Below are 23,834 nucleotides of genomic sequence, written 5' to 3' on the forward strand. Positions count from 1 at the left end.
GATGCATGTGACACATGATTCTACAACCACACCCCCATCGACTGCACCCTCAACCCTCCCTTCATCATCCACATCTATCTATCTATCTATCTATCTATCTATCTATCTATCTATCTATCTATCTATCTATCTATCTATCTATCTATCTATCTATCTATCTATCTATCTATCTATCTATCTATCTATCTATCTATCTATCTATCTATCTATCTATCTATCTATCTATCTATCTATCTATCTATCTATCTATCTATCTATCTATCTATCTATCTATCTATCTATCTATCTATCTATCTATCTATCTATCTATCTATCTATCTATCTATCTATCTATCTATCTATCTATCTATCTATCTATCTATCTATCTATCTATCTATCTATCTATCTATCTATCTATCTATCTATCTATCTATCTATCTATCTATCTATCTATGCAGAAACATCATGCCATCTGCAGAAACTGATTTATTTTTTGCATTCCTCTCAATGTGCCAAACACTCTCTTTATGAGCTGTGTTGATGTTTACTCGACCGCAGCTACTGGCTCCCTGCAGCCCGGTTGCACATAGTCCCCCTCCCCACTACTCCCCGTACCCAACCGTGGGGGCCCCCCGTGCAGGTAAAAAGAACCAGAATGAGCGCCAGTGGGACATCCGCGACTTTGACAGCTGCATGGAGCCTTTTTTTTCCTCTCCTAGAGTCGTAATTTCAGATAATATCCCGAGCCGTGCGCCTTCTCCTCTCTCTAACAATTTGTATATGAATAACCGAATAATTTCCCCCCCTTTTGTTCCATCCGTTGCTACCTCAAATCCAAATAAAGATGGCTTTTTAGTATTAAAAGTGGTAGAAAATTACAGGTAATTATCTTTGACGGTAAAAACGCTGTAATCAGCGGGGCTACATCAAAAATTACCCTAATTATGCCTGCATTTATGAGAATGGAGGGGTGGAAAAAAAAGAGGAGAGGAAAAAAAAGGCTCACTTGGATAAAAACCCACAAATTGTCCCAAATATCTCCTTCATATTGAACGCCGCTGCAGCTGGCTGCTTTGTTCAAGCATCGATCCCTGTGGAGCTTGGCATTTTAGGACGGAGGGAAGGGAGAAAACATTTTGTCAATACTTCTAATAATTGAGGGTGAAGCGACGAGATGAGCTGGACCTGGAGCAAATGTCTTTCGGGGGGTAAGTTAATTTCCTCTGGCGTTGAGTGAGTGCATTTGATTTTTTTTTTATATACTGGCGTTTCTCCGTCACCCCACTGAGTTCATCTAAAATGTTTGATGAAAATGTTTTTTCTTCGCCTTCTTATCTTTTTCACTGAGCACCGTGTTATACACTTGTATGCGCCAATGTGATGCGCTGATGTGATGTTGGCCCAATATAAAAACCACGAAAAAGGCCTGAGATGAATACAATTTTGTTTTCTTTTTTTTTTTCTGCTCTCTCTCTCTCGTTGGTGGAAATCATGCAAACAGCAGGCGTCTTGTTTTGAGTCACGGTTTTACTCATTCTGACAAAACATAAAAAGTGTATGTACAACTAAAGTCGCAGAATATATTTACAGACACTTTTGCTTGGTTTTGCATGTTGGGAAAATAAAAATTAAATGCAGTCACAGGGGTGTTGTTATCATGGCAAAAGAAGAAAAAAAAAAGGTTTTCTGTGAGTGATGGTGCACCGATACGGTCAGCAGTCTTCAATGTTTCTTCCCCCCCTCCAAAGCCCCCCTACCCACAAATCTCCCCCGCCCCCATCCCCCCAAAAACAAAAACAAAAATGTCACTGGCAATATTTGGTATATTCAGATGTAGACATGAATGAAAGCATGACAAAAACGTGCCAACTCAACAGCCATGTACGCTTGAAAAAACAATGATAAGTCCCCTTTAGTTTGTGTCTCTGCACCGAGGCTTGGCTGGTTAAATCCTCCAGCAGAGGAGCAGCACCCTCTCGCTCCTCTCCAGCGTCCAAATTGTAGGCTACGTTGCGGAAAAAAACAAGTACTGCACGGCGAGGAGATCCCGCAGAAAAGGGCCTCCATGCAGACTGCCTTTGCAGACCTCCACCCCTCACCCCCACGCTCCGTTTGGCCCTCGCCAGTCTATCTCTGCATCGAATCTTGATGTGGAGACGTGTACCAGTGAGAGTAGCCGGGCATGTAGCTGTTGGCCGGCATGTTCACTCCTTTGGAAGAGGCCGAAACGTCCCAGATCGGAGGGATGGTTGGGGAGCGCGGGGATAAGGACATGGAGCCCGGGATGGGGTCGCTCTCGTGCGGGTTGCCGCCTTGCTTCAGCAGCTTCTTGAACTTCGACCTCTTGTTTTGGAACCAGATCTTTACCTGCGGGACGAGAGGACATCTTTTTATTGAGTTGGAAGTTGCTTTACAAGTTATCAGCGGTGGGTTTTTGGTTTAGGTTGTAAGGCTTTCTGCCCAGGGCAGCCAGTCAGGTGGGGCGCCACAGATGAGATTTCTATCTATTATGAATTGGCTAAATTGTGTTCTTTTTCCTTTTTTTTTTTTTTGAGGAGCCATTGTTAGAGTTGACCATCTCTTGCTGTTAGTGTTCCTAATCTGCACTAATGATAGCTCCACTGATTCATTCTGCATTGAAAATAATCTTAGATAAACATAACATCATATTTTGAAAACGTGCAAAAGTAGCGGTGGTGTTGCTTTGTTGACATAAGAACAACATCAGAATCAAACGAGAATGATGGACGATAATGTCAAACCATTTAAAAAAAATGTTTAATTTTTTTAAATTTTTTGTTGTTGCTTTTTCGTCTTTTTAATCAAAGCAGAGTGGTGTTGTGTGTTTACGCGTGGCGCTGCGGAAGAGCAGGTCGTCAAAGCAAGACGACAATAAATGCAGAAATATGCGTCCTACCTGCGTTTGCGTCAGTCCCAGAGAGGCCGCCAGCTCGGCGCGCTCAGGCAAAGCGAGGTACTGGGTTTGCTGGAATCGGTGGTTTAGTGCTTGGAGCTGCAAGCTGGAGTAGATCGTCCGCGGCTTGCGTATCTTCTTCCCCTTCCCGTTAAACCGAATCTCTCCGTTTTCAATCACTGTCGTCTTCTGCTGCTCTGCAACAAAAACAAGCAATGCGATTAGTCCAAAAAAAAAAAAAAAAAAGCCACAGAGCGAGTACAGAATCATGTGCTGGGTTTTCTGTTAAAAATAATGATAATATAAAAAAATCAGAAGAAGTGCAAAAAGAAATCAAGAAATTGCTGCTGATAAAACATCCACCTCTCTCTGTCTCTCTCTCTCTCTCTTTCTCTGGCTTTCCGCTGCAGCCAACAATCCTCATGTGCTGTCATATTTAGGATATTGCTAGTAATGACATGTCAATTAAATGCTAATTACAACATTCGAGGCGTGCAGGCTGCCTAATTTTCACGAGTAGTTGGTGAGGATTGCGTGGTCGAGATGATCACACCCAGGGCATTAAATCAGAGGTTTTGTGGAGGGGAGTGCCGAAAAAAAAACACAAATAAGCAACAAAGAAGCGGGCGAACAAGGCTGCTCCTTTGGATTTATCCGGTGCGTTTTTACGCACGGCTTAGGGAAAGAAGAATAAGAAGAAGAAGAAGGAGAAAAAGAAGAAGGAAAAAAGATAGCTCCAGGCGTTGGATCGTCGGAGGTAAAAAAAAAAAAAAGGTTCGATCCGGGTTGCTAAAGCTTAAACAGGTACGCCGCTAATTGCAATTAGATGGACAAGGCTGGAGGGGGGGAGGAGGAGGGGGGGGTCTCTTACCTGCGCCGTCTAACCGCGTCTGTCCTCCCGCGTTGTTGTGATAGGACGGCAGGTACGGGCTGTGGTGCGGATGGCTCACGTATGGGTAAGGTAGCGACCGGTTGTAGGTGTTGGTCCCGGGGTACGCGGTGCTGTCGTGCTGGTGGTGAGAGTGCGATCCGGAGTGGAGGCAGTGCAGCGGGTAGTGGCCGCCGGCCATCGACGGGGAGCTCTGCTGCGAGTGCGACTGCTGCCCAAACTCCATGAACGCGGACTTGGACGAGTCCTGAGCCTCCAGACCGTCAGCCATCGTTGTCATGGTCATCATCGAATTTTCTGCCTTGAGAGCACTCACCCCCCCCCACCCCCTCCTCTCTCAAGACCAAATCGCTTTTTCGCTCTCTCGCTGTGCTGTTGTCTCTTCCTCCCCCCTTTCTCCTATTAACACCCCAAATTTCCCGATGCCGTCTTTATCTCCCCCCCTCATCCGCCCTCCTCTCTTGTCCTGCGGTATTCTCACTCAAAGTGGCAGAAGGTAGACATAAGTTAAGGGAGAGATTTTAAGGTGGATTCTGTTAAAATTGAGCCCTCGCTTGCAGACTTGATGCAGACACTACAAGTAAAATGGTTTGTCTCCAAAGGGCAGCGCCTCCCGATTGGTCATCCAGCCCAACGTCATCAGTTCTCTGCGCTTTTACGGAGACTTGAGCTGGAGTTAACCCACGTTACCAGCTCCCACCACAAATGCGGGGGGAGAAAAACAATATGTGGTGGGGAAAGACGCCTAATTCCTATAGACAAAACAGCTCCGGTGGATGCGCAGAGGCGATTTTTTTCTCTTTCTTTCTTTCTTTCTTTCTTTCTTTCTTTCTTTCTTTTTTTCTTTCTTCCTTCTTTCTGTCCTTTCTCTTTGGCGTCGTAACTGGAAATTACGCACGCCGCGTAACTCTGAGCGCACTTTAATTAAGTCAGATGAGGTAGCAGAATGTATGTATCCATCTCAGTTAGGTCACCCCTAATCAAGGAACTAATTGGATACTAGAAAGTATCGCCTTATTTTAGGACCGCTGTAGGTGGAGAGAAAACCCCCCCCAAACAAACTCATGGACGCCTCAAGAGAATATTATAAATAAACGCTGTTTTAAGGGAAACTGCATTAAAAAAAATGCATTTATTTTCTAAAAGATCATTTAAAAAAAATTATTATTATTATTATTATTATTATTATTATTATTATTATTATTATTATTATTATTATTATTATTATTATTATCAGTAGTGGTAACAGTAGTAATATTAATATTGTTATAAAGCGTGTTACATTTTTCTCAAGCAGTCAATTAAAGATGAACAACTAAATAATAATAATAATAATAATAATGATTATTATTATTATTATTATTATTATTATTATTATTATTATTATTATTATTATTATTATTATTATTACTGCTTTTTGTTTCTTTTTTTGTACGCCAGTCAGTTTGCTTTGATGTTGTAAAATGAGCGGTCCCCTCTTCACACCCCTCAGCACCCCCCCTCCCCCCAGCCATACCCCCTACCCCCCAAAGTTACTATAGCAGGAGCTACTGACCATATGATTAAAGATCCCTCAAATGATTCAAAATGCAGCACGTGTGACACATCAAACAACAATATGCCCAAGGTACAATAGGTTATTTTTGCAAAAGGGAAGGCTGGATACCCAGATAAACTGACAGTGTCTTTTATCCCAGTTGGATCATGAGGCCCGATAGGGTCCTCAATATATGTAAATTATACACTTTGCGTCTCAGAGCTGTGGTGTTCGATAAAAAAAAAACACACACATACACACACACACAAATACGCGAGAATACAGATGTTATTTCCCTCTGAAGTGCTGTAGTGTGCAATAAAAAAAAAAATCTTTTTTTTTTCACTTTTACCACTTTCAGCATTTTTTGCTGCGTTTATGATTTCCCCAGAAGAAGAAGAAAAAGAAGAAGAAGAAAAAAGGCGATGAAAAAAATAATTACGCCAGCAATCAAGTTACAGCGAAAACCTATTTGATTAGCGGGCCACACTTTACTCAAATTGCAGCTATAAAATTAAGAACAATTCGCCTGTAATGATTATGGACTTGGATTTATTTTGGGGAGGGTGGAATAAAAGTGGATATAGCATAAATTATCCCCTAATTATACGCCAGTGTGGCCTCAATTATCCTCTTATCAAAAACGGTTGTCTAAATGCAGCGTTTAGTTTCAATTTTCTCCCTTTTTTTTCTCCCTCCTCCTGAAACAAGAACTTGGTACCTTGCTATTATCGTCATTCTACGGATGTTATTTACTTTGTGGGATTTAAAAAGTGCGCAAGCCAGCCGGATAATCATTTTCGCCGAGCGCAGCTTACCCAGAAAGGAGCGTGCAGGCGACCAAGAGAGGAGAAGACACACAGACGGATTTGGTTTTTGCTGTTTTTCTTTTCAAACGTCTTTTACATTGATTTCCTTTTTTTTTTTTTAAATCCAGCAACTCATGGGAGCTGCAGGTAAGACCTTCCTTTGGGTGCTTCACGCCCCTCCTTCTTAACCTGTAACTACGCTGATAAATTATTTGATTGCGTTTGACAATTCGGGCTGTCACAGCCACACTGGCCTTGTAGAAGTCTGCACGCCTAGGTCACCCCTCAGTGATCTAACACAGTGGCCAATCCCCCCCCCCCCCCGCCACCATCCAGTGCCCGTGTTCCACTTGGACACGCAGAGGAGAAACCAGATCCTCCAGCCTTTCTAATCGCCCATTGAGTGCTACTACAAAGACATACATGCTTTGCAGCGACGTTGCTCGCTTCCCTGTAGGTTTAAAAAAAAAAAAACGAGGGGTTCGGTGATTATACGGGACATCCTCGTTTCTTTTTTCTGTTTTTTTTTCTTTCTTTTTTTTTTTCTTGCTGTCGTGCTCACCAGGCGAGATTATTACATTGCTGGGTAACTGTGCGAGATTTTTGTTTCTTGTGCAACACCGACAGTAAGGTATAAGTGTAAGGACCATGATGTTTGCTTTAACATCAATGTCACATCCCAGCCGACCTGCTGCAGTCGGTGTGCAAGACGTTGCCTGTTGCACTTCTGCTGACAACCTCAAATCTTTATTTGCATGGCAATCCATTAATGGCAATAAATGGTCAACGTTTGTTTAAAAAAAAAAAATTATTATTATTATTATTATTGGAATCCTAATAAATGCACATAAAAGAAGGACATTTTAAAAATAAATACACAGTTGTTGCTTTTTAATTCAGAAAGTCAGGCTTTTATCCAGGTGCGGCTCCAGGATGTTTTCAAAGGGGTTGGTTGGGGGCAGGAGCGGGAGGGGGGAGGGGGTGGGGAGAATTGTGTGTGAGGGATTAATGATCAGCGACAGACCAAAACTGAAAGCCATCTAACACTGAATCTGAATTTTATGGATTTTTATTTATGTGGGTAGCCACATAAATAAAAATCCTGGCCTTGCAGGATATTATTATTATTATTATTATTATTATTATTATTATTATTATTATTATTATTATTATTATTATTATTATATTAAAGCCACACCATTAAGCTCATAAATACTGGCAACAATGTGAGATAAATATAAATAAATAAATAAATAAATAAATGAACAAACACACAAATAAATAAATAAACTTTCAGCTCTCTGAAATGTGCACTGAACATACTTTATTAATATTACAACAACAACAACAAAAATAAGAATTGTAAAAAAATATATAAACATATAAGGCTCAGTGCCATCGCCAGCCCTCCCTCCTGATCCCTTGGTGGCGCCACTGCATCCTCTCGGTCCGCGCTTCACCTGTCGTACCCTGCCTCCCGCTTTTACCCATCCTGATGATCCCGCATTATAACAGTGCACAACCTCATCCACCGGAGAGACATTATTTCACATTTTGCAACGTCAAAGTGTCAATCACAAAATCAGCCGCTGTAGACCTAAAAATCACTCGGCTCCTAAGTAGATGATTGACCTTCAGAACAATCAATGCCCGCGGTGGTTTGGCAGAAGTGGTCTTCATATCCAGCTGTCTTCTGCACACGCTGATGAATGACCCTCTGAAAAAAAAAAAAAAAAAAAATCACTTTTGGTATTCCACTGCTGGGGCCGGATCAGGCCCCGGGATTCCCCCCCGACACCCACTGTCTGCCACGGGACGCGTGAAAACTGAGAGCATTTACATTTAAGACTGAAACCTGCCTGACGACGCGCTGTTTTGGTGGAGGTTTATGGGACAGGCAGCTTAAAATGTCAGCATGGATGCAGTGATTTAGAGAAAGGCGTTAAAGGAGACAGATTTATGAATATGTTCGGTAAAAAAACACACAAAAAAAAACACACAAATCCATTGCTCCTTTCTGAACGCATCTTGCCACACGTGTTATTCATATCTGGAAGTGAACACATGGATCCATCAGGGACTGAGCTCAAAACTGGAACAAGCGGCCGCGCGTTTGCGGTCACCGTGACAGCAATTGAGTGGGGGACCAAACTCCCCGGATTCCCTGGGACCGGGACGGACCCAAACAACGTGTCCTCTTCTCCTTCACAGCGCAAAGCCACAGGCGTCGACATGCTCCCCATCTCTGGCCAGAGAAGAGCGGGAAGAGGCGCGAGCGCACACCGCAGCACAGCTGTGACCATAATGTGGGTCACGGTCGGAGCCGGCCCAAGGCAATAGCGAACAAAGCCGCTTTATCGACCCCCAAATATCTAGCTATCCAAACTTACGATATGTTCTTTGATTTATCATGAATGCTCATGCTAATTGTAGGATTATTTGTTTTTCATTTTAAAAAAAAGTGTGATCAAGAGCGTTCAAGAATGATGTTATAAAAAATTATGTAGTCCTGATTTAAAGGTACTATCCCGACTAATGTAAACTCAAAGTAGCTTCAGGTAAAGTTTGTCACGCACACCACGACATGGCCAGTTCTGTTTGTTTGACTAATATTTTGTGAAATATGACTTATTCAAGATAAAACATATTTTATTTTTAAATTCACTCCAAAATCAGCCCTCCATGTGCACGTGCTTCTGGTGACATCATGAAAGGCATGGCGGGGAAATGTTCAAGTTCTTTTAGTTCAGCCACTTCTACTTTTCAACATGTTCTAATCAAATGTCTCCTTCTGTCCGAGGTGCTGACTCATGTCCTTTGGTCAGCTTCATTCTAGCGTCAAACGTGATGTCATCCAACACATACGAACAAATAAAAATAAAGTGTTAAAAGGTTCATAAAAAATAGATTTAGCAAAAATACTTATAAGAAAGTTCATATGTCATTACACGGCGGTGCTGTAGTGCCAAATACCCTGGCTAATCTGTTCAGAAAGCGTCTTTAATGTTGCTATTTTAATCAAGTCTGCTTCGTGTGTTTGTGTAGGAGTCACGTTTTTATGAGCAGTTTAGCAGTAAACTCCTTAATAAAGAGTGCAAACTTGAATTGGGACCTCAAAACAAATTCTAATTAGACCCCCCCCCTCCCCCCACCAACTCATGCCATCTTTAGCACTGGGCTCAATTTGACCAGACTAGGATAAAATCCCCCCCCAAACCCCTTAAAACAAACGTGAAAACATCATCGCCGACCCCGTGCACAAATGACAGCTTTTCCTCTCCTTTACGCGCGTAAATTATGCGGGGCGCACTAATGCAAATCCACTTACGCCAAGCTTTGATGTGTTTTGTTAGAGCGCGCAGCTACACCGAGGAGAATTAGTGTGGTTTGGTCATAAAGCAAAGCCATGCAGCGCACCCACGGCGGACGTCTGTTTACCATAAGTTTTGCATCATAAATAATGCGCCCCGTGGCATTATCTCGCGAGCAAATGGCAAAATTGGCATATGCGTGGCCCCAGGTGCAGGCGCGAGGAGTGGGGCCTTCAGATGGACCCAACGTAGCGTGCGCGAAGACGAGCTGTAAATGACCACAAAATAAGCAGCGGGGCCTGCACCCCAGAGTCTTCCCAGCCTCTCATAGACTAATGGATTTAATTTGGCACGGCTGAAGCTGAGCTGGTCTCACTCAGGGTAGACCACGCTCTAATTAAGGCTGCTCGTTTCACTTGTCGCCTGATTCCGTCGTTTGCATGGGAGGGAGTTGGCGAGTGGGTGCCATTGGGACCGCCTTTATAAATTTTGCCCGGCCATTATTATTCTTAATGCCAGCGCATTATATTTAAACACATATATTTATTTTCGTTCGAACTCCGATGTCTTGGTGTAGATGATTTTTTAAAAAAATTTTTCAAAACACGAGTTTCTTAAAACATAGATGTACAACAGGAAAGTTTGAATCGAGTTATTTGCTTGTTAATTTTTTAAAATTCAACCGTTCATTTGTGGAATTCTGTTCGGGATTTTCTTTTTTCTTTTTTTTTTTTTATCGTTTTCAGATCCGGTCATCCTTTTTGACAGATTTTCTATATTGCACGGCGGGATCCACCGCCTCACCGCTCGCTTTCTGTCACCTTTCACATGGTGTTTAATTACACACAACATTCATCTTTTGTTTCCAAAACGTTGAAGGGAAAAAGAAAAGTGGGAAAAATAAGCGCAAAACAACTTTTATTTTATTTTATTTTTTAAATCGAAAAAGTCATTAACTCAACCAGTATATCGACCGTGATTTATAATTCTACATTAAATAGTTTCGTACGACCACGATATGCAAAACCCAGGCCTGGAATTCTATTATGATGTGCGTCGAGTCATAAACAAAAGGCTCCATATGCAGGAAGCTGGTGTGGGTTTTATGCTGCATGGTGACAAATAAGAGCAGCGCAGGCCGGCGGTTGCAGCGCCGTCCACCCTTTTCCCCCCTCTCGACTTAATACGCGACATTATTAGGTCTGACAGCACAGTGGTCGGTCTTGAAGGAGAGGATTTGGTCGCTGGATGACAGACAGGAAGGCCAGCAATCATGGGCTTCTTTCTTTCTTTTTTTTTTTTTTTTTTTTATCAGAATGTACTGTTCGATGCCGTTTATCCCTGATGATAGAAAATTGCTCTGTTGCCAGGACGCTGCCGCCGAGATAGAGGGCAGGAGCAACATTTCCATTTTTCAGATTGAAAAGCCATTGAAATGAATTAGTAAAAAAAAAAAAAGACAAAAAAAAAAAAAAGGGCAGGAAAATGAGAAAGAATCTCCTGGTAAACAAAAGGGGAGCAAACAAAGATACCATTTTCCCCTTTTGCCAAGAATCCAACCTACTCATTTTTTTTGTCTCTCTCTCTCTCTTCTTCGTTTGTCTCCCCCCCCCCATCCCCCCTTTTGCTTTACTGCAGCAGAACGAAGGTTTTTTACTTCAACAGTTGCAAATCACATGGTTGGCTTCTAATGTAGTCCAAGGCCCGAGCCTACTTCAAAGCCAATCATTTATTTCCCAACCTCCCGGAATAATTAGAGCGCCTTTTCATCTGACAGAGAGAGAGAAAGAGGAACAGAGAGAGAGGGAGAAAGAAAGAGAGAATGAGAGATAGATAGACAGAAAGAGAGAGAGAGAGAGAGAGAGAGAGAGAGAGAGAGAAAGGCAGAAATTAGAAAAAATAATACTTGACAACAAGGAGCATTAAGCGAACTCATGAAATGTTTAACCATTAAGAGCAAATGAACAGTGACCTGACACAGCAGGGGAAACCAATTGTTTTATTCGCTTAAGGATCAACATATTGTTCAAGTGTTGGAAATATGTCCTAAATCTAAAATATTGACCAAATAAGCTGATATAATTCACTATGTTTATCACATCTTCATTTTCTTCGTTCAATTATTGCTGTTATAGCTATTATGCTTGCAGTAGTACAAGTAGTAATAGTATTTATATCATGTTAAAACGTATTTAAATATACTGTAATTAGTATTACCACTGCAGCAATAATAATAATAATAATAATAATAATAATAATAATAATAATAATAATAATAATAATAATAATAATAATAATGACAAAGTTAAAACATACACAGAAAAGGCAATTAAAATGTAAATTAATTAATTAATTAACTGAGTAATCAATTCATTAATATGACTGATAATTAATTAATTATTCTTAATTAACATAACAGCTATAATAATGATGTTCTTTTGAATAAAAATAACAACAACAACAACAACAACAACAACAACAACAATAATAATAATAATAATAATAATAATAATAATAATAATAATAATAATAATAATAATAATAATAATAATAATAATAATAATATGAAGTGGAATTAGCAAAAAATAAAAGCATGAACACATAAAAATAAACAAATGACTCTTTTTTAAATGTGGACATTTTTCCAAAGAAACGAATAAACCCATATAAAAACCACAGTAGTGATATCAAGCTCTTAATATGCACATTTTAACTTTCTACTATATACAATAACATTAAAAAATAAAATCATCATCATCATCACTTCTGATTTTCTGAACCTTCAGCTAGTATTGTATTTTTTTTTTCTGCATTCCAGCGTGACATCAGCCTCATTTATCAGTGAGCGTTACTCATCAGCATCTTGCGCCACATGGCCTGCCAGTACCTCAGTGCTGGGTGCTGGTTACTGTCCAGCAGGTGGTTTTAAAAAACATCTGAGGGCGCCACATATGACATGGAGCCTGATAGACGGAGAAATGTCACCTGAAACCCGGGTTACAGTGAAACCTCTCGGAGAGGAAATGATAAATTGTAGACTACCTCCAAATAGCTGTCACTGAAGCGGCAATATGATACAATCTATGGCATTGTTACACCGCTGTCATGGGCTGTGAATGAAAGAACAGGTTTTTTGATGAAAAAAAAGAGAGAGAGAGAGCATGGGCTGCTGTTCTATGAATAGCATAATGTATTCTTTAATATTTTTTAATTTGAGTATGACAGGCCTTTGAGGTCTAATCCAAACATTAGCTTACTTCCTCAGAGGCCTTCAGTTTAGAACAGATTAACTAAAACCACCTTGAAGCATTTAAAATGAAATTTGAACAAAAAAAAACCAACAAAATACAAATTTTTATCTGACCAAAGTGAACAAAGCGTGCATCCTCGAGGAGTTATACAAAGCAGTGTGTTGCTCCAACACACACAATCAATGTCCTCACTGGAGGAAATTCTGCACGCACGCACACGTACACACACACTCACACACACAACACACAATAGCTACAACGTTACCCCGCAAAAAAAGTGGAAGAGCCTGAAATTTAAGAGCTCAGTGTGAAGTGAAGTGGAAAGAAAGCAAAGAGAAAAGGAGTCGCACCTGGTGAAACGCCGTGTGGAAAAAGGGAGGCTGCCTCGTTCTCAGACGCTGCTGAGGTTCTCACGAGTTTGTGCGTGGCAGGGGTTGGTCAGGTGATACGCAAGTTGCACCTTTGTCTTCTGCTGCTGCTGCTGCACCTTGAGGCACTCCCACCTGTAAGCCAAGGCTGAGATCAGGCTAAGATGTGCTCTCAAGCTCAAAGAAATTCTGTTTTATGTCAAGGCCATTTAATGCATCTCCCTGTGGAGAATAACCACGTTAGACAGAGAGAAACAGACATCACAAATGATCTGTTCCCACAAAAAATATCACTTTGAGTCAAAAAGTTTGAGATAAAATTCTGTAATTTTGTGTAAAAAAAAAAAAGTCACATATTGTACTTTATATTTCAGTCCTGAGGCTGGTGGGTTTAATATATTCAGGAATTCAGTTCCAGTTGGTGCTGATTTACAGGATTCTTTTTTAATTACACCCTAAAGCACAAAAAACAAAACTGACATGACAAAAACAAAAGAAAAAAAAAAGGCAAAATTGTATGGTAACTCTCACAATGAACTGACGATATTAAAAGAGTTAGTTTTCTTTAAAGTATTCAGACTCAAGTAGTTTTGTTCTTGCAGTGAAATCTGCGACCACATCATTATGATTTAAGTTTCATTACCAAACAGTAAAAAGTAAGTTTCGACAAGAGTCGGGGATCTGGACATTAAGGAGATCCATATCCAACCTCATAATATCATAGTTATTAGTCTGTTGCCTGCAGACACCTTTCATTCAGGCCCAAACTGTTGGATCACAATCTTTGAAGAGACTCTCTCTCTCTCTCTTTTTTTAGAATGTTGTCCATTTCAGTGAAGCAAAAGTAGCCAATTATTGTCATCACTGCCCTTGAAAATGCATTATACCTCATCTGAGGACCCTCTCAATCAAAGAGGATGAATGGCCGTTTAACAGACGACCCCTCACCTTAATCCACCGCGAGAGTCAAGACCGACAGGGAGAAACGTTTGGCTTCATGTTGCAAACTTTCTTGCTGCTGACAAATCATGGCGGGCGTCATTAAAGTTCAAAATTCTTCAGTTTGACTTGATAATCTGACCTAGGAAGAAAAATCACAATTTTTTTTGTTTGTTTTTGGTTATTTCCTGGCAGGATAGACAAACACTATGGTGGGTCCGGTTGCTGTACAGTATCAGGAGTAGATTTGTTGTGGAAAAAGGGCAAATGTGGTGATCCCCATGCTGCATAGTTAACTCCATTGATTCAATGATAATATATCTATATTGTAAATAATATTGAAAAGATCTGCTATATATGTTGCTCAACTGTCCATCTTAAGGAAATTCCACTTAGTTTAGGTGGTAAAATTGAAACAGAAATCTCAGAAGTCTGTCTGGATGAATAATTGTTCATTGACGCTCGCATTAATCGTTTGTTGGATTTGTTTTTTATTTCATTTCAACAGTCTTACTTGAAAAGACTTGACTTAGTCTTGCACTATGTAATGAATCTCTCTCTCTCTCTCTCTCTCTCTCTCTCTCTGTCTCTCTCTCCCATCTCTGATTCTTTAGAATGGATCTGTTGCACATGTTTGCTGTATGTTGGGTAAATGCCTATTTATATTCCATGCCTTTCATTATGTCATCCTGGTCTTTATGATAATAAGTCCGATTCAGAAATGCCGTCAAATTTTCTCATGCATCTTTGGAACTCGATTCGACACATCATCAGCCTTCACACACCTCTCTCTCTCTCTCTCTGTCCCTCTCTCTCTCTTCCTCTATTGATATTTTTAATCTTCTATAAACTTATAAACTGCTCTGAACGAAAGGTGTTTCCAAATGTTTAACAACAGCCTATTTTGTCTTTTTTGGTATTATTACTGTAATTGCTTTGTTTCCATCTTTTTTTTTTTGTGACACTGTTTTAGTTCATGTTCACGCCTCTATCTTAATCAGGACTCCATGCAACCTCTCAATAGGGCGTCCCAGAATAAATAAGGGGCGTTATTATTAGTATTATTGTTAAAATGCCTAAAACATCGATGGGGTGGACTTTTCATTTTGCCGAAATTATGTTTGTGACTTCTTGCATGTGAATGCAATCAACAAATGAAGGATTAATTGAACTTATTTTTTTTTGTGAAAACAGAAATGATTGGTTGTACTTTGAGTAATTCTGTCTCTTTTTTTGTCTCCCTTTTCCCCTCTCTATTGACTCTCTCCCTGGCTTTTTCATCACTTTCTCCCCCGACTCAGAGTCTGCGTCCAGCTTCTGGTCTCCATCCTGTTCCCTCTTCCCCTCTTCTCCATCTCCCTCTTCATATCCACTCCACATCAACTCTAACCCCCCCGGCCCCCTCCATACCTCTCGCCATTTTTTCCCTTCCTTCCCTCACCCCTTTCTCACCCCCCCATAGGTACGCCTCCATCCACTCTTGGCAGCCACATCTCTTCCTAACTGCCCCCCTCCTTCTTCGCCTGCCTGGCTCGCCCACCACCTCTCCCTGGTTGGTTTCCACAGCTGTGGTGAGTGAGGGGCAGATGACCGGAGAATTGGCCCCTGGGAGAGCGCTGAGCCATCCTGGTGCTATTAGGCTCGTGGCTAATAATAGGTGTTTCAGACCAGGGGAAGATCAATCAGGGGGAATCATGGGGAATGTTCAGAGCAGCGCTTTTTACACATCGGCCCAGATGGATGAAATTACACTTGTCAGTTTTTAGTTGCATTACTCCCAAATTGGTTGTCTACTCTTTTTTTCTCTCTCTTCCTCCCTCCCTCACTCTCCCTGTCCTCTCCTTTCTCTCTCTTTGCCCCCCATTCATGTGTCAGTGGCCTGCTAAAAGGATTCGCCGGTGAAATCCCTGTCATTTTTGTCTTTTTGCCTGTTTAGCCCTCAGCCGGCAACAACTCCATCGCCTTGCATGCATGCACTTAGAAAACATCAACTCGCGTCTTAGGGGCTCGGCCAATTTCCATGTTAAAGCCAGAGTCTGCCGCTGACATTCCGTGTGCGTTCTGCATGCATAATACAGCCATTTGACGTTGTCACTGTCAAACACTCGGAGGACAATCACAGAAAGTAGTGGACAAAGAGAAGAAAAAAAAAAATAGATTTGCGCCAATGTTAACAGTTTCTTAAACAAGGAGTTGCTTGATGTCTTGATAAATGTAGGATTCAAAGTGAGGCGAGGCGTTTACGCTGATGATGGACTTTCATTTGAGGTGCACAAAAAAGTTTGAAGCCATTTGTAAACATTGTTTATTTAGAGCCTAAAAGCAGCAGTAGAACGCACATTTACACTCAAACGCTTATCAGGAAAATTATTACTGACCTTCATATATTTTGTATCGGGCCACCTAAGGAAATGTTATATTGCAATTTTCCTTTCTTGTATCTCTGTTCTTTCTAATCTCTTTTTAATATGTTGTTGCGATGGATGGCCTTGACCTGACTTATTCCTCTTGCTATTTAACAACATTTAGCAACTACTTGCAATTTTTTTTCCTCATGGTTTGTCCTTCCCCACTGTAGTTACCTTTAATACATTCAGAAATGTCTTTTGAGTAATATAAGAAAGTCCAGAAAATATTGCTTTGTCTACATTAAGCACTGTTGTTTTTAGAATGGGAGATACCTGAGGAAAACAAATAAAAAGGTTTGTGAGTGTGAAGTGAAGCTTTGCAGCCATGAAGTCGTTCCAATGTTAATGTTTACAAAAAAAAAAAAAAAACTGCACTTAAAGGAAATTGATCTTTGAGTCAAACGCATAAATCACGTTTTAAGTGCGCAGAAATAATCCGTGTTGTAATGGTGTAATTAAAGCTGCAATTTGCAAATGAAACATTCAGACTGTATCTCACTGCTTGAAACAAAATAAAATGAACTTTTAATCACACACTGCTGTCGTTCATTTTTTTATTTTTTCTTACTTTTTATTTTTTATATTAATCACCTGAATTTGTCACGGCAATTATAAAAGGCTGAGTCCAAAATAAGCCTCTGGGCATAACTGAGGACTAAACTAATGTAGGAACAGCTTCAGGTGCTTCGATGTATGCACTCTTTTAAGTGTGTTGCCACAAAACTAGGATTCTGTTTTACCTGCAGAAGTGGAGCCATAGGTGTGGTAATCAAATGCCCACGGCATTTCACGTAATTGGGCCCGCGAGCTCGTAGTGAGGTGAGAGGTGTTAGTGCAACGCCAGCCGCACGGCGTTATCATCGAAACCTACGAGCAACCCGGTGTGTTACATGCTATCGAGCACGGCGAGCCTGTCGAAAAGGTGACAACGAAAGGCTGAGAGGGATCATTTTGAGGCAGCCACACAACAGCTATTTGTGTCACTGGTTTCCTGTCCTAACTAGGCGCTGACAGCATGAAATCTTTAGCATTTTGCAGAGCTTTCCTTTCAACTTGTCCACACGTTGGCTGTTTTATTTTCCACGTGGCTACCAGCTAAGGCTTTGGCACCAAAACGTATACAGACATCGAACCTCTTGCTCGTGTCAAACCATACCTCGTAATACAAAGCCCCCATGACAATCAGAGCATTGCACTGGCAAAAGAAACTGTTTGAATTTAACCAATAAAACTGGCTTAAGAATCTATCTTTATCTTTTTAGGGGGGATTTTAATTAGTATTTATGTAAGTTTCACAGACAGGATGCACTTAAATAATGTTTATACTCATTTGATTTGTCTTCTCATATTAAAAAGATTGAAACATTACAGTAAGTAGTTGAGGTAACTTCCATTACCTCTGCTGCTAAGCTAGTTGAGCTGAATAATAACTTTCTAAGCTATTATGACAAGGTCCTAATCTTCGCTGGCATTTAAAATGTATCCTTCGCTGGCAATGTCAAAGATTAGAAGTAAAATGTCTACCATGTTTGACCTTACCATGTGCATTAGCACCGTCTGTAGCTAAAGCTCAACACTAGCTTTTTCAACCTATTTTAACGAGATTATTTGAAAATCTTTGTCCTGACAGCTACTTCTGTTGTTCAGCGACAATGATCGTTTCTGGGATAAGGAGCTCAGTTTGATATCAGGTTTACTAAGCCAGAAAAAAAAAGATAGATCTAAAATGTTTACATTTATTTCCACACAAAGTTAAGCTTTTCCATGACAACCACAGCTAAAACGAATCGCTCTTTGGAGGCTACTGCCTCATTATAACAAAGGTAAACTTGCTAGCGGGTTTGTCTTTAGCGTTAGCAGTGTTGTTATGAGCTAATTAGCGCCGGATACAAAACTACGTTCTTCTTCTAAATTCCTATGTGTTCATTACACACTAACACATGAGAGTAAAGTCTGTCTGAACCAGCACGATCAGCAAAATTACAATCGAAGTGTTCCAAAATATAATTTGCTAATTTAGATTTCAACCGATGTTGAACGTTGCATTTTAAAACCTAACATGCTTCATTAAAAGTTCAATCATTTTAGCGGGTAACATTTGATACCCTGCAAAATCCTTTTATGCAGTGCACAGCATGACAGCCACAATACAAGATTTTAAAGAAGCTGAACTCAAAAGCTCACTAGGAAGACATTTCCACCCTTCCCCTCTGGAAATCAATGCAACCCTCCAGATGTTGGGGTCCTCTTGGTCCACGGCGCAGCCCAGAGCAGAGATGTTCCTGAGTGTCTGATTGCACAAGGAGACGACTGGAAACAGAAAGCCTTCTTTGACTGAAAGCCCGGTGACCATGGGGGAGGGAACTGAGGCCTCTGTGTGCGTGTGTGTGTCAGAGAAAGAGAGAGAGAGAGAGAGAGCAAGAGTCTCCTTAGCAACAGGAAGAAAATTATTGACATCCTGACTTCACAGCAAAACTCGTCTCAGGGCTTCTGCTGGATATTCACACGAGGCAAGAATAAGCCAGAGAGAGAGGGTAAAAAAAAGATGTTCAAAAGCTGACATAAAGAGAAACACTCCCTGCTTGTCTTCTATTTATATTGAAATGAGTTTTCCACTCTCCTCTGCTTGTGTGTGGTGAATACAGAGAGTCCTAATGTATGTATTTTGCTCATTTTACTGTGTCTGGCATTTCCGCGCCTCTCCTCTCTGACTCTGTGTTTGCCTCCCGCTGTGGTAAACACAACACGGCCTATGATAGCACATGCATTTCAGAGAGCTCAAAACACTGACGAGGAGCCGAAACATCCCTCCCCACCTCTCCGCCGCCGGCACCCCCCCAGCCCCCTCCTCTCCCTCTGCCTCCGTCAGTCCTCTCCCTCACTTCCAGCCAAGGTATTCAGCTTCCATGATTGCAAACATGCATAATGACAGCATCTCCCGGGGGCCAGCGGAGGTACCCCACTGATGCTGAGAGACTCTATCCTGTCGTCACATGGCAGGAAATTTGCTGGAGCCTGGAGAGCTTTGGCAAGGGAAAACCAGAAGCCAGGCTGTCTTTCTTTTTCTTTTTTTTTTTTATATTATTATTATTATTTATTTATTTTTTTTGTTAATAAAAATGAAGTGCAAATTATGCTCGGGCTTATTGGAACAGCTCGCTGCTTCCTCCCATTACGAGGCCAGGGCGAGCGCCATGGAAGCATAAGCGTGAATACATTATAAAGTAATGAGGAAACATCCAGGAGAGGGTCACGGGGGGCGTCAAGCGGCTCCAGGGGCCTTCCGAAGAGCTTTCAGCGCGCTCCGCCATGGATTAGTCATTCATGTTTGAAGAGCAGGCGAGAGGTGCAGTTCAACAATGTTAGACATAGCAACAGTTGCTAAGAGTTGCAGCGAGCGAAGCGCATTCAGGGAGTACGGCGGTGGCTAACCAGGAAAGATAGGTGAGTAGGAACAGGGCATTTGTGTGTATCGACGCTGATGACGGTGACATTTCCATCAATGCCGCGTGATGTTTTTGAAACGGGGCTCGGAAGAGCAAAGGAGATAAACCAGTCAAATCAAATCAGGAACAGAAAAAAGTGATTGGGATAGCTGGAGCTACAGTTTATCTCTCTGTTACAAGTTAGCCAAATCCCATTGTTCACTCCAACTTCACAAAAGAAGCGGTTGTGCTATCAGCTGTCATCAGTTTCCTGAATATCAGCGGATGCCACATCAGTAGTCCTCAAGATGTTTTATAGCTAAGAAATCTGCATCTTTCTTTTTTTTTTCTATCCTTGCAAATGGTGAACAGTAAGAGTTCGCAGAGGTAATACATCAAACATTACAGTGGTGTTTTGTATTTTGTTGTTGAAATGCAATTTCATTTTCCCTTTCCTAGTGAAAAGGACTGACCGATTTCAAATGAAGTCTTACCAGTCCACCTGAGAGAAGTCAAGTGATGCTGATCCCGCCATCTTCTTTAAACTAAACAAGATTGGTGTTCAAAAAAATGTGTGCTGGTTTGTGCGGCAACAATTTTCGATTGTGCTGTTAAAAGATATTAATGAATGTTTCCAGAGGTCGTCAAAGGTCAACCAGTCCCCACAAATCAAATTTGGTGCCAATCGACTGTGATGCATAAAATCTTAGCTGCATGACATTAATTTATATCAGTTTGGTTTCATTTGTTAACATGGATGAGGTAGAAGGTTGGAGGGGAGTAGAGGAGCTTGACCTCTGGAAGCTTCTGTTTTTAAATATTACAAATGACAACGGCACAAATTTAAGTTTTCACTGCACAAACCAACACAAAAGTAGCACAGTTGTCTGACAATTAGTTCTTTTTTTTTTCAGCGCTTCAATGCTGCATCAGAGATCCACTGCTTCAGAAAGACGCTAGCTGCTAACTTCCTGACTGGAGTAAACTCAGCAGAATGAGGATAATAAAAAACAACAACAACAAAAAAAATCAGCAGGCTTTTAGTTTTCTATATATTACAAAAAAAAGCAACGTTTACTTGTTAAGTGTGAACTTTCAGCTAGAAATACTCAATTTCATTATCCAGCGGATATAGGGGAGAAAGCTGTGATGTAGTTGCTTCTGCAAGGTCATCTCCAAACTATGCTAATGGCTCTGGTTTCCTGCCGGTGTTCCAAGCACACCATATAACGTCGGTTCTCACTTGGCCTGCCAGTTGCGTCTGCAGCATTCGGCAATGTAGCTGCCAAATAATTTGCCCTTCGCATATTTCTTCTCTTTTGCTTTCTTGCGACACTTGGAAGTTTCAAATCGCCAAGCAAAATTAAAGCAAAGATAAATTGAGCAAATACAACAACAAAAAAGCAGTTTTCAAATGGTAGTTTTACTTGTTAAAGGAAAAAATCTATGAATAATTACCCTCTTTATAGACGTAACAACCTTCTTCAAGCAATTCTGATCCCTTACAATCTGACGTTTGCATCACCGTGGAGGAATTTTTACCCACTCCTCCTGACAGCGTTACTTTTTAATTCAGCAGTTTTGGAGGATTTTTGATTTCTTGCAGTCATACCCCATCATCTCAATTAAATTTCAGTTCAGGATTAGAATATGCCACTCTGAAACTTTCACTTTGTTTTGCTACCGGTGATTTAAAAAAAAAAAAAAACAGTTAGAGGCGGACTTCACCCTCTAAAGGTGTAATTCTCAAGATTATTTTCCTGCTGGATGTAACCTTTAGCGCCAAAGGTTACAAAACATGACTTTTGGGTTAAAAGTGAGACTGGTCTGTGTTCTTTTTGGTCAACAGTGGTTTTGGTCAGCCGTGGTTTTCGGTCAAAACCACCATTAAATCTCTTGCCGCTATTAAATCCTTAATAGCGGCAAGAGAGGTCTGCAACTCTAGATGTTGTTTTGGGCTCATTTGTGACCTGCTGGATGAGTCGATGAGAGCTTGAAGTGATTCTTGGGAAGGTTCGCCAGTGTTTCATATTTTCTCATTTTGGGCCAGATTGGTTTGGATAGCTTTCGCCCCCTCCCCCCTTACTCAATGTAATCCTTATTTTAAAATCACTTTTTGAATTTACTCATCCTGTCTTTGTCTGATGCTGAAACGTAAAACAAAAACAGAAGAAATCCTTTTTTTTCTGTAGTTGGTATACACTTTATGCTAAAACTGAGAATCAACGGACCGGTATCTCTTCACAACCTGGAATCCCAAACTGTCACGTTACGATTTATATCCAGTACACGGGTCCAGTAACTGAAATCCCCAGCATCACTCGGCTCGCCAGCAAAAATCACAACGGAGGGGAATTCATACTCAGCTCACAGTAAAATGTGTGAAAGAAAACGTCGATGCGAATTAACCGGGAAAGTCGCCGCTGAGTGCCCTGCGCCGCTGTATATAGACTTCCTCTCTGCCAATCACACATCACACAAACAAGTCCAACGCTATACGTTCCCCTCGGGTGGGATGGGTGGGTGGTAACTGGTTTGAGCCCAGTGCTTTAGAGCCACTTTCAGTTCCTCCACAGTGAAAACGCCCTCCCATTGGCATTCAGTCACTGATGAGCTCGCAACGGAGTCGCCTGATGGAACGCCATGGCAACGGCCGACACCTGGCAAGAGTTCATCCCACCTCCTCTATCGTTCTTTCTCTCTCTCCTCCATCATCCCCCACTTTTCCCTCCCACTTCACCCCCCCCCCCATCCCCTCACCTCCTCTTACTCCCATCCCCAGATGCTGGAACATATTTCCCTCAGACTGACTGAAAGCCTCTGTGAACAAATAATGGGTCCATGCCAGTCTAAATAAAGTGTGGTTTATGAGTTGTGGTCAGAAATGTCTCCCCCTGCCCCCTTTTCCAGCCGTTCCCCTTTCTCTCTCTCTTATATGCTCAGTTTTTTAATGTTCAACACAGAAAACAGTCGCCAACATGTTCTCCCCTCATTTTTTTTTCAGACTGTTAGTCTGTTTTGTGATTACACAAAGCGGTTTTTTCCTTTTTTCAAACAGAGCCACATAGTTGAATCAAACAGAGCTGCTCCACTCCAGCAGTCTGCAAACCCGTTTTGCAGAATGGAGCACGACTTCTCAAGCCAAAACAAGCCGACGTGCGTCTTTGTCGTTTTCCAGCCAGGGCTTTTTAAGATGATGTCTTCGACCTCGGTGCCGAACAAATCGCACGTTGCGAGCCTCAACTCTTCTTTGTTATTCATTAATCAAATTAATTAAGACTAGAGGGAGTTTTGCGAGATCCTTGTGGCAAACGGAGAGGCTGCATAAATGCGCAGGTACAAGCCGCTGTTTGATGGAAACCCCACAAGTTTTAATCACACAAACCAAAAACGTGTTGATGATGGAGAGTCCTGCTGAGTCATTTCAGAGTTCTGTGAAACAAAATAGAATTGAATTATTTGCTATGTTAATTGAGGAGTCCAACTATAGAGACTCCTGAAACTGACCTGAGAAGACTGGTTCAGTTTTATGGCTTTCTGAACTGAAAACGTGTTTAGCCCTAACTGGATCACAGTTGCGCGGTGTACGGGCAGCCATTAGTGGTGAGATGAAAAGCAAACACTTTTCATCTTCGGTCAGTAAGGAAGTGAAATAGTTGAAGACAATTTGAAAGCTCATGGAATGTGTGTGTTAAAGTATTTGCGAAGATGAATGCATAGGTAACTATTAAATGTTTGAAAATGTCCCAAGTGGAAAAAAAAAAGTCAAGAAAGTTGCTATTAAGCTTTTTCTTAACCTTATATGATGTTTGGTAGATAACAGACGTACATCACTGATTTTTCTTCTAAGTGGGCAACGAAGCGCAGGGTGGCTCAGTTGTTGAAGCGCTCGCACCGGGCGTGGAGGCTGAGGATCTCGATGCGACTGATTTTGGGCTCGTGCATCTAAGGAAGACGCCACTTCATTGATGGCTTTCAGAAAAGAGAAACACCTTCCCATAAA

The 23,834-nt window shown here is 41.3% G+C and overlaps 1 protein-coding gene and 2 long non-coding RNA genes across 4 annotated transcripts; 1 reads left to right on the forward strand and 2 right to left on the reverse strand.

Annotated features, from left to right (window-relative positions):
• Nucleotides 1-835: 835 nt before the first annotated feature.
• LOC108166733 (uncharacterized) lies at nucleotides 836-16,939 on the forward strand. The gene is made up of 2 exons (XR_014089795.1): nucleotides 836-1,188; nucleotides 15,313-16,939. It is a non-coding gene; the product is annotated as an uncharacterized LOC108166733 (long non-coding RNA).
• On the reverse strand, nucleotides 1,488-4,919 carry dlx6a (distal-less homeobox 6a). The gene is made up of 3 exons (XM_008421704.3): nucleotides 3,766-4,919; nucleotides 2,898-3,091; nucleotides 1,488-2,347 (listed from the first exon to the last, which is right to left on the reverse strand). The coding sequence occupies exons 1-3, from the start codon at nucleotides 4,070-4,072 to the stop codon at nucleotides 2,108-2,110; spliced, it is 741 nt and encodes a 246-aa protein (XP_008419926.1). The 5' UTR covers nucleotides 4,073-4,919; the 3' UTR covers nucleotides 1,488-2,107.
• Nucleotides 7,432-22,590, reverse strand: LOC145553756 (uncharacterized). Of its 2 annotated transcripts, none has more exons than XR_014089794.1 (3): nucleotides 18,591-22,590; nucleotides 13,042-13,194; nucleotides 7,432-7,846 (listed from the first exon to the last, which is right to left on the reverse strand). It is a non-coding gene; the product is annotated as an uncharacterized LOC145553756 (long non-coding RNA). The 2 variants fall into 2 exon arrangements; XR_014089793.1 differs by lacking the exon at nucleotides 18,591-22,590 and adding an exon at nucleotides 14,008-14,096.
• Between the last annotated feature and the right edge of the window lie 1,244 nt (nucleotides 22,591-23,834).

The sequence above is a fragment of the Poecilia reticulata genome, chromosome 11 (assembly GCF_904066995.2).
Source record: "Poecilia reticulata chromosome 11, P_reticulata-male-v2, whole genome shotgun sequence".
Taxonomy (NCBI): Eukaryota; Metazoa; Chordata; class Actinopteri; order Cyprinodontiformes; family Poeciliidae; genus Poecilia; species Poecilia reticulata.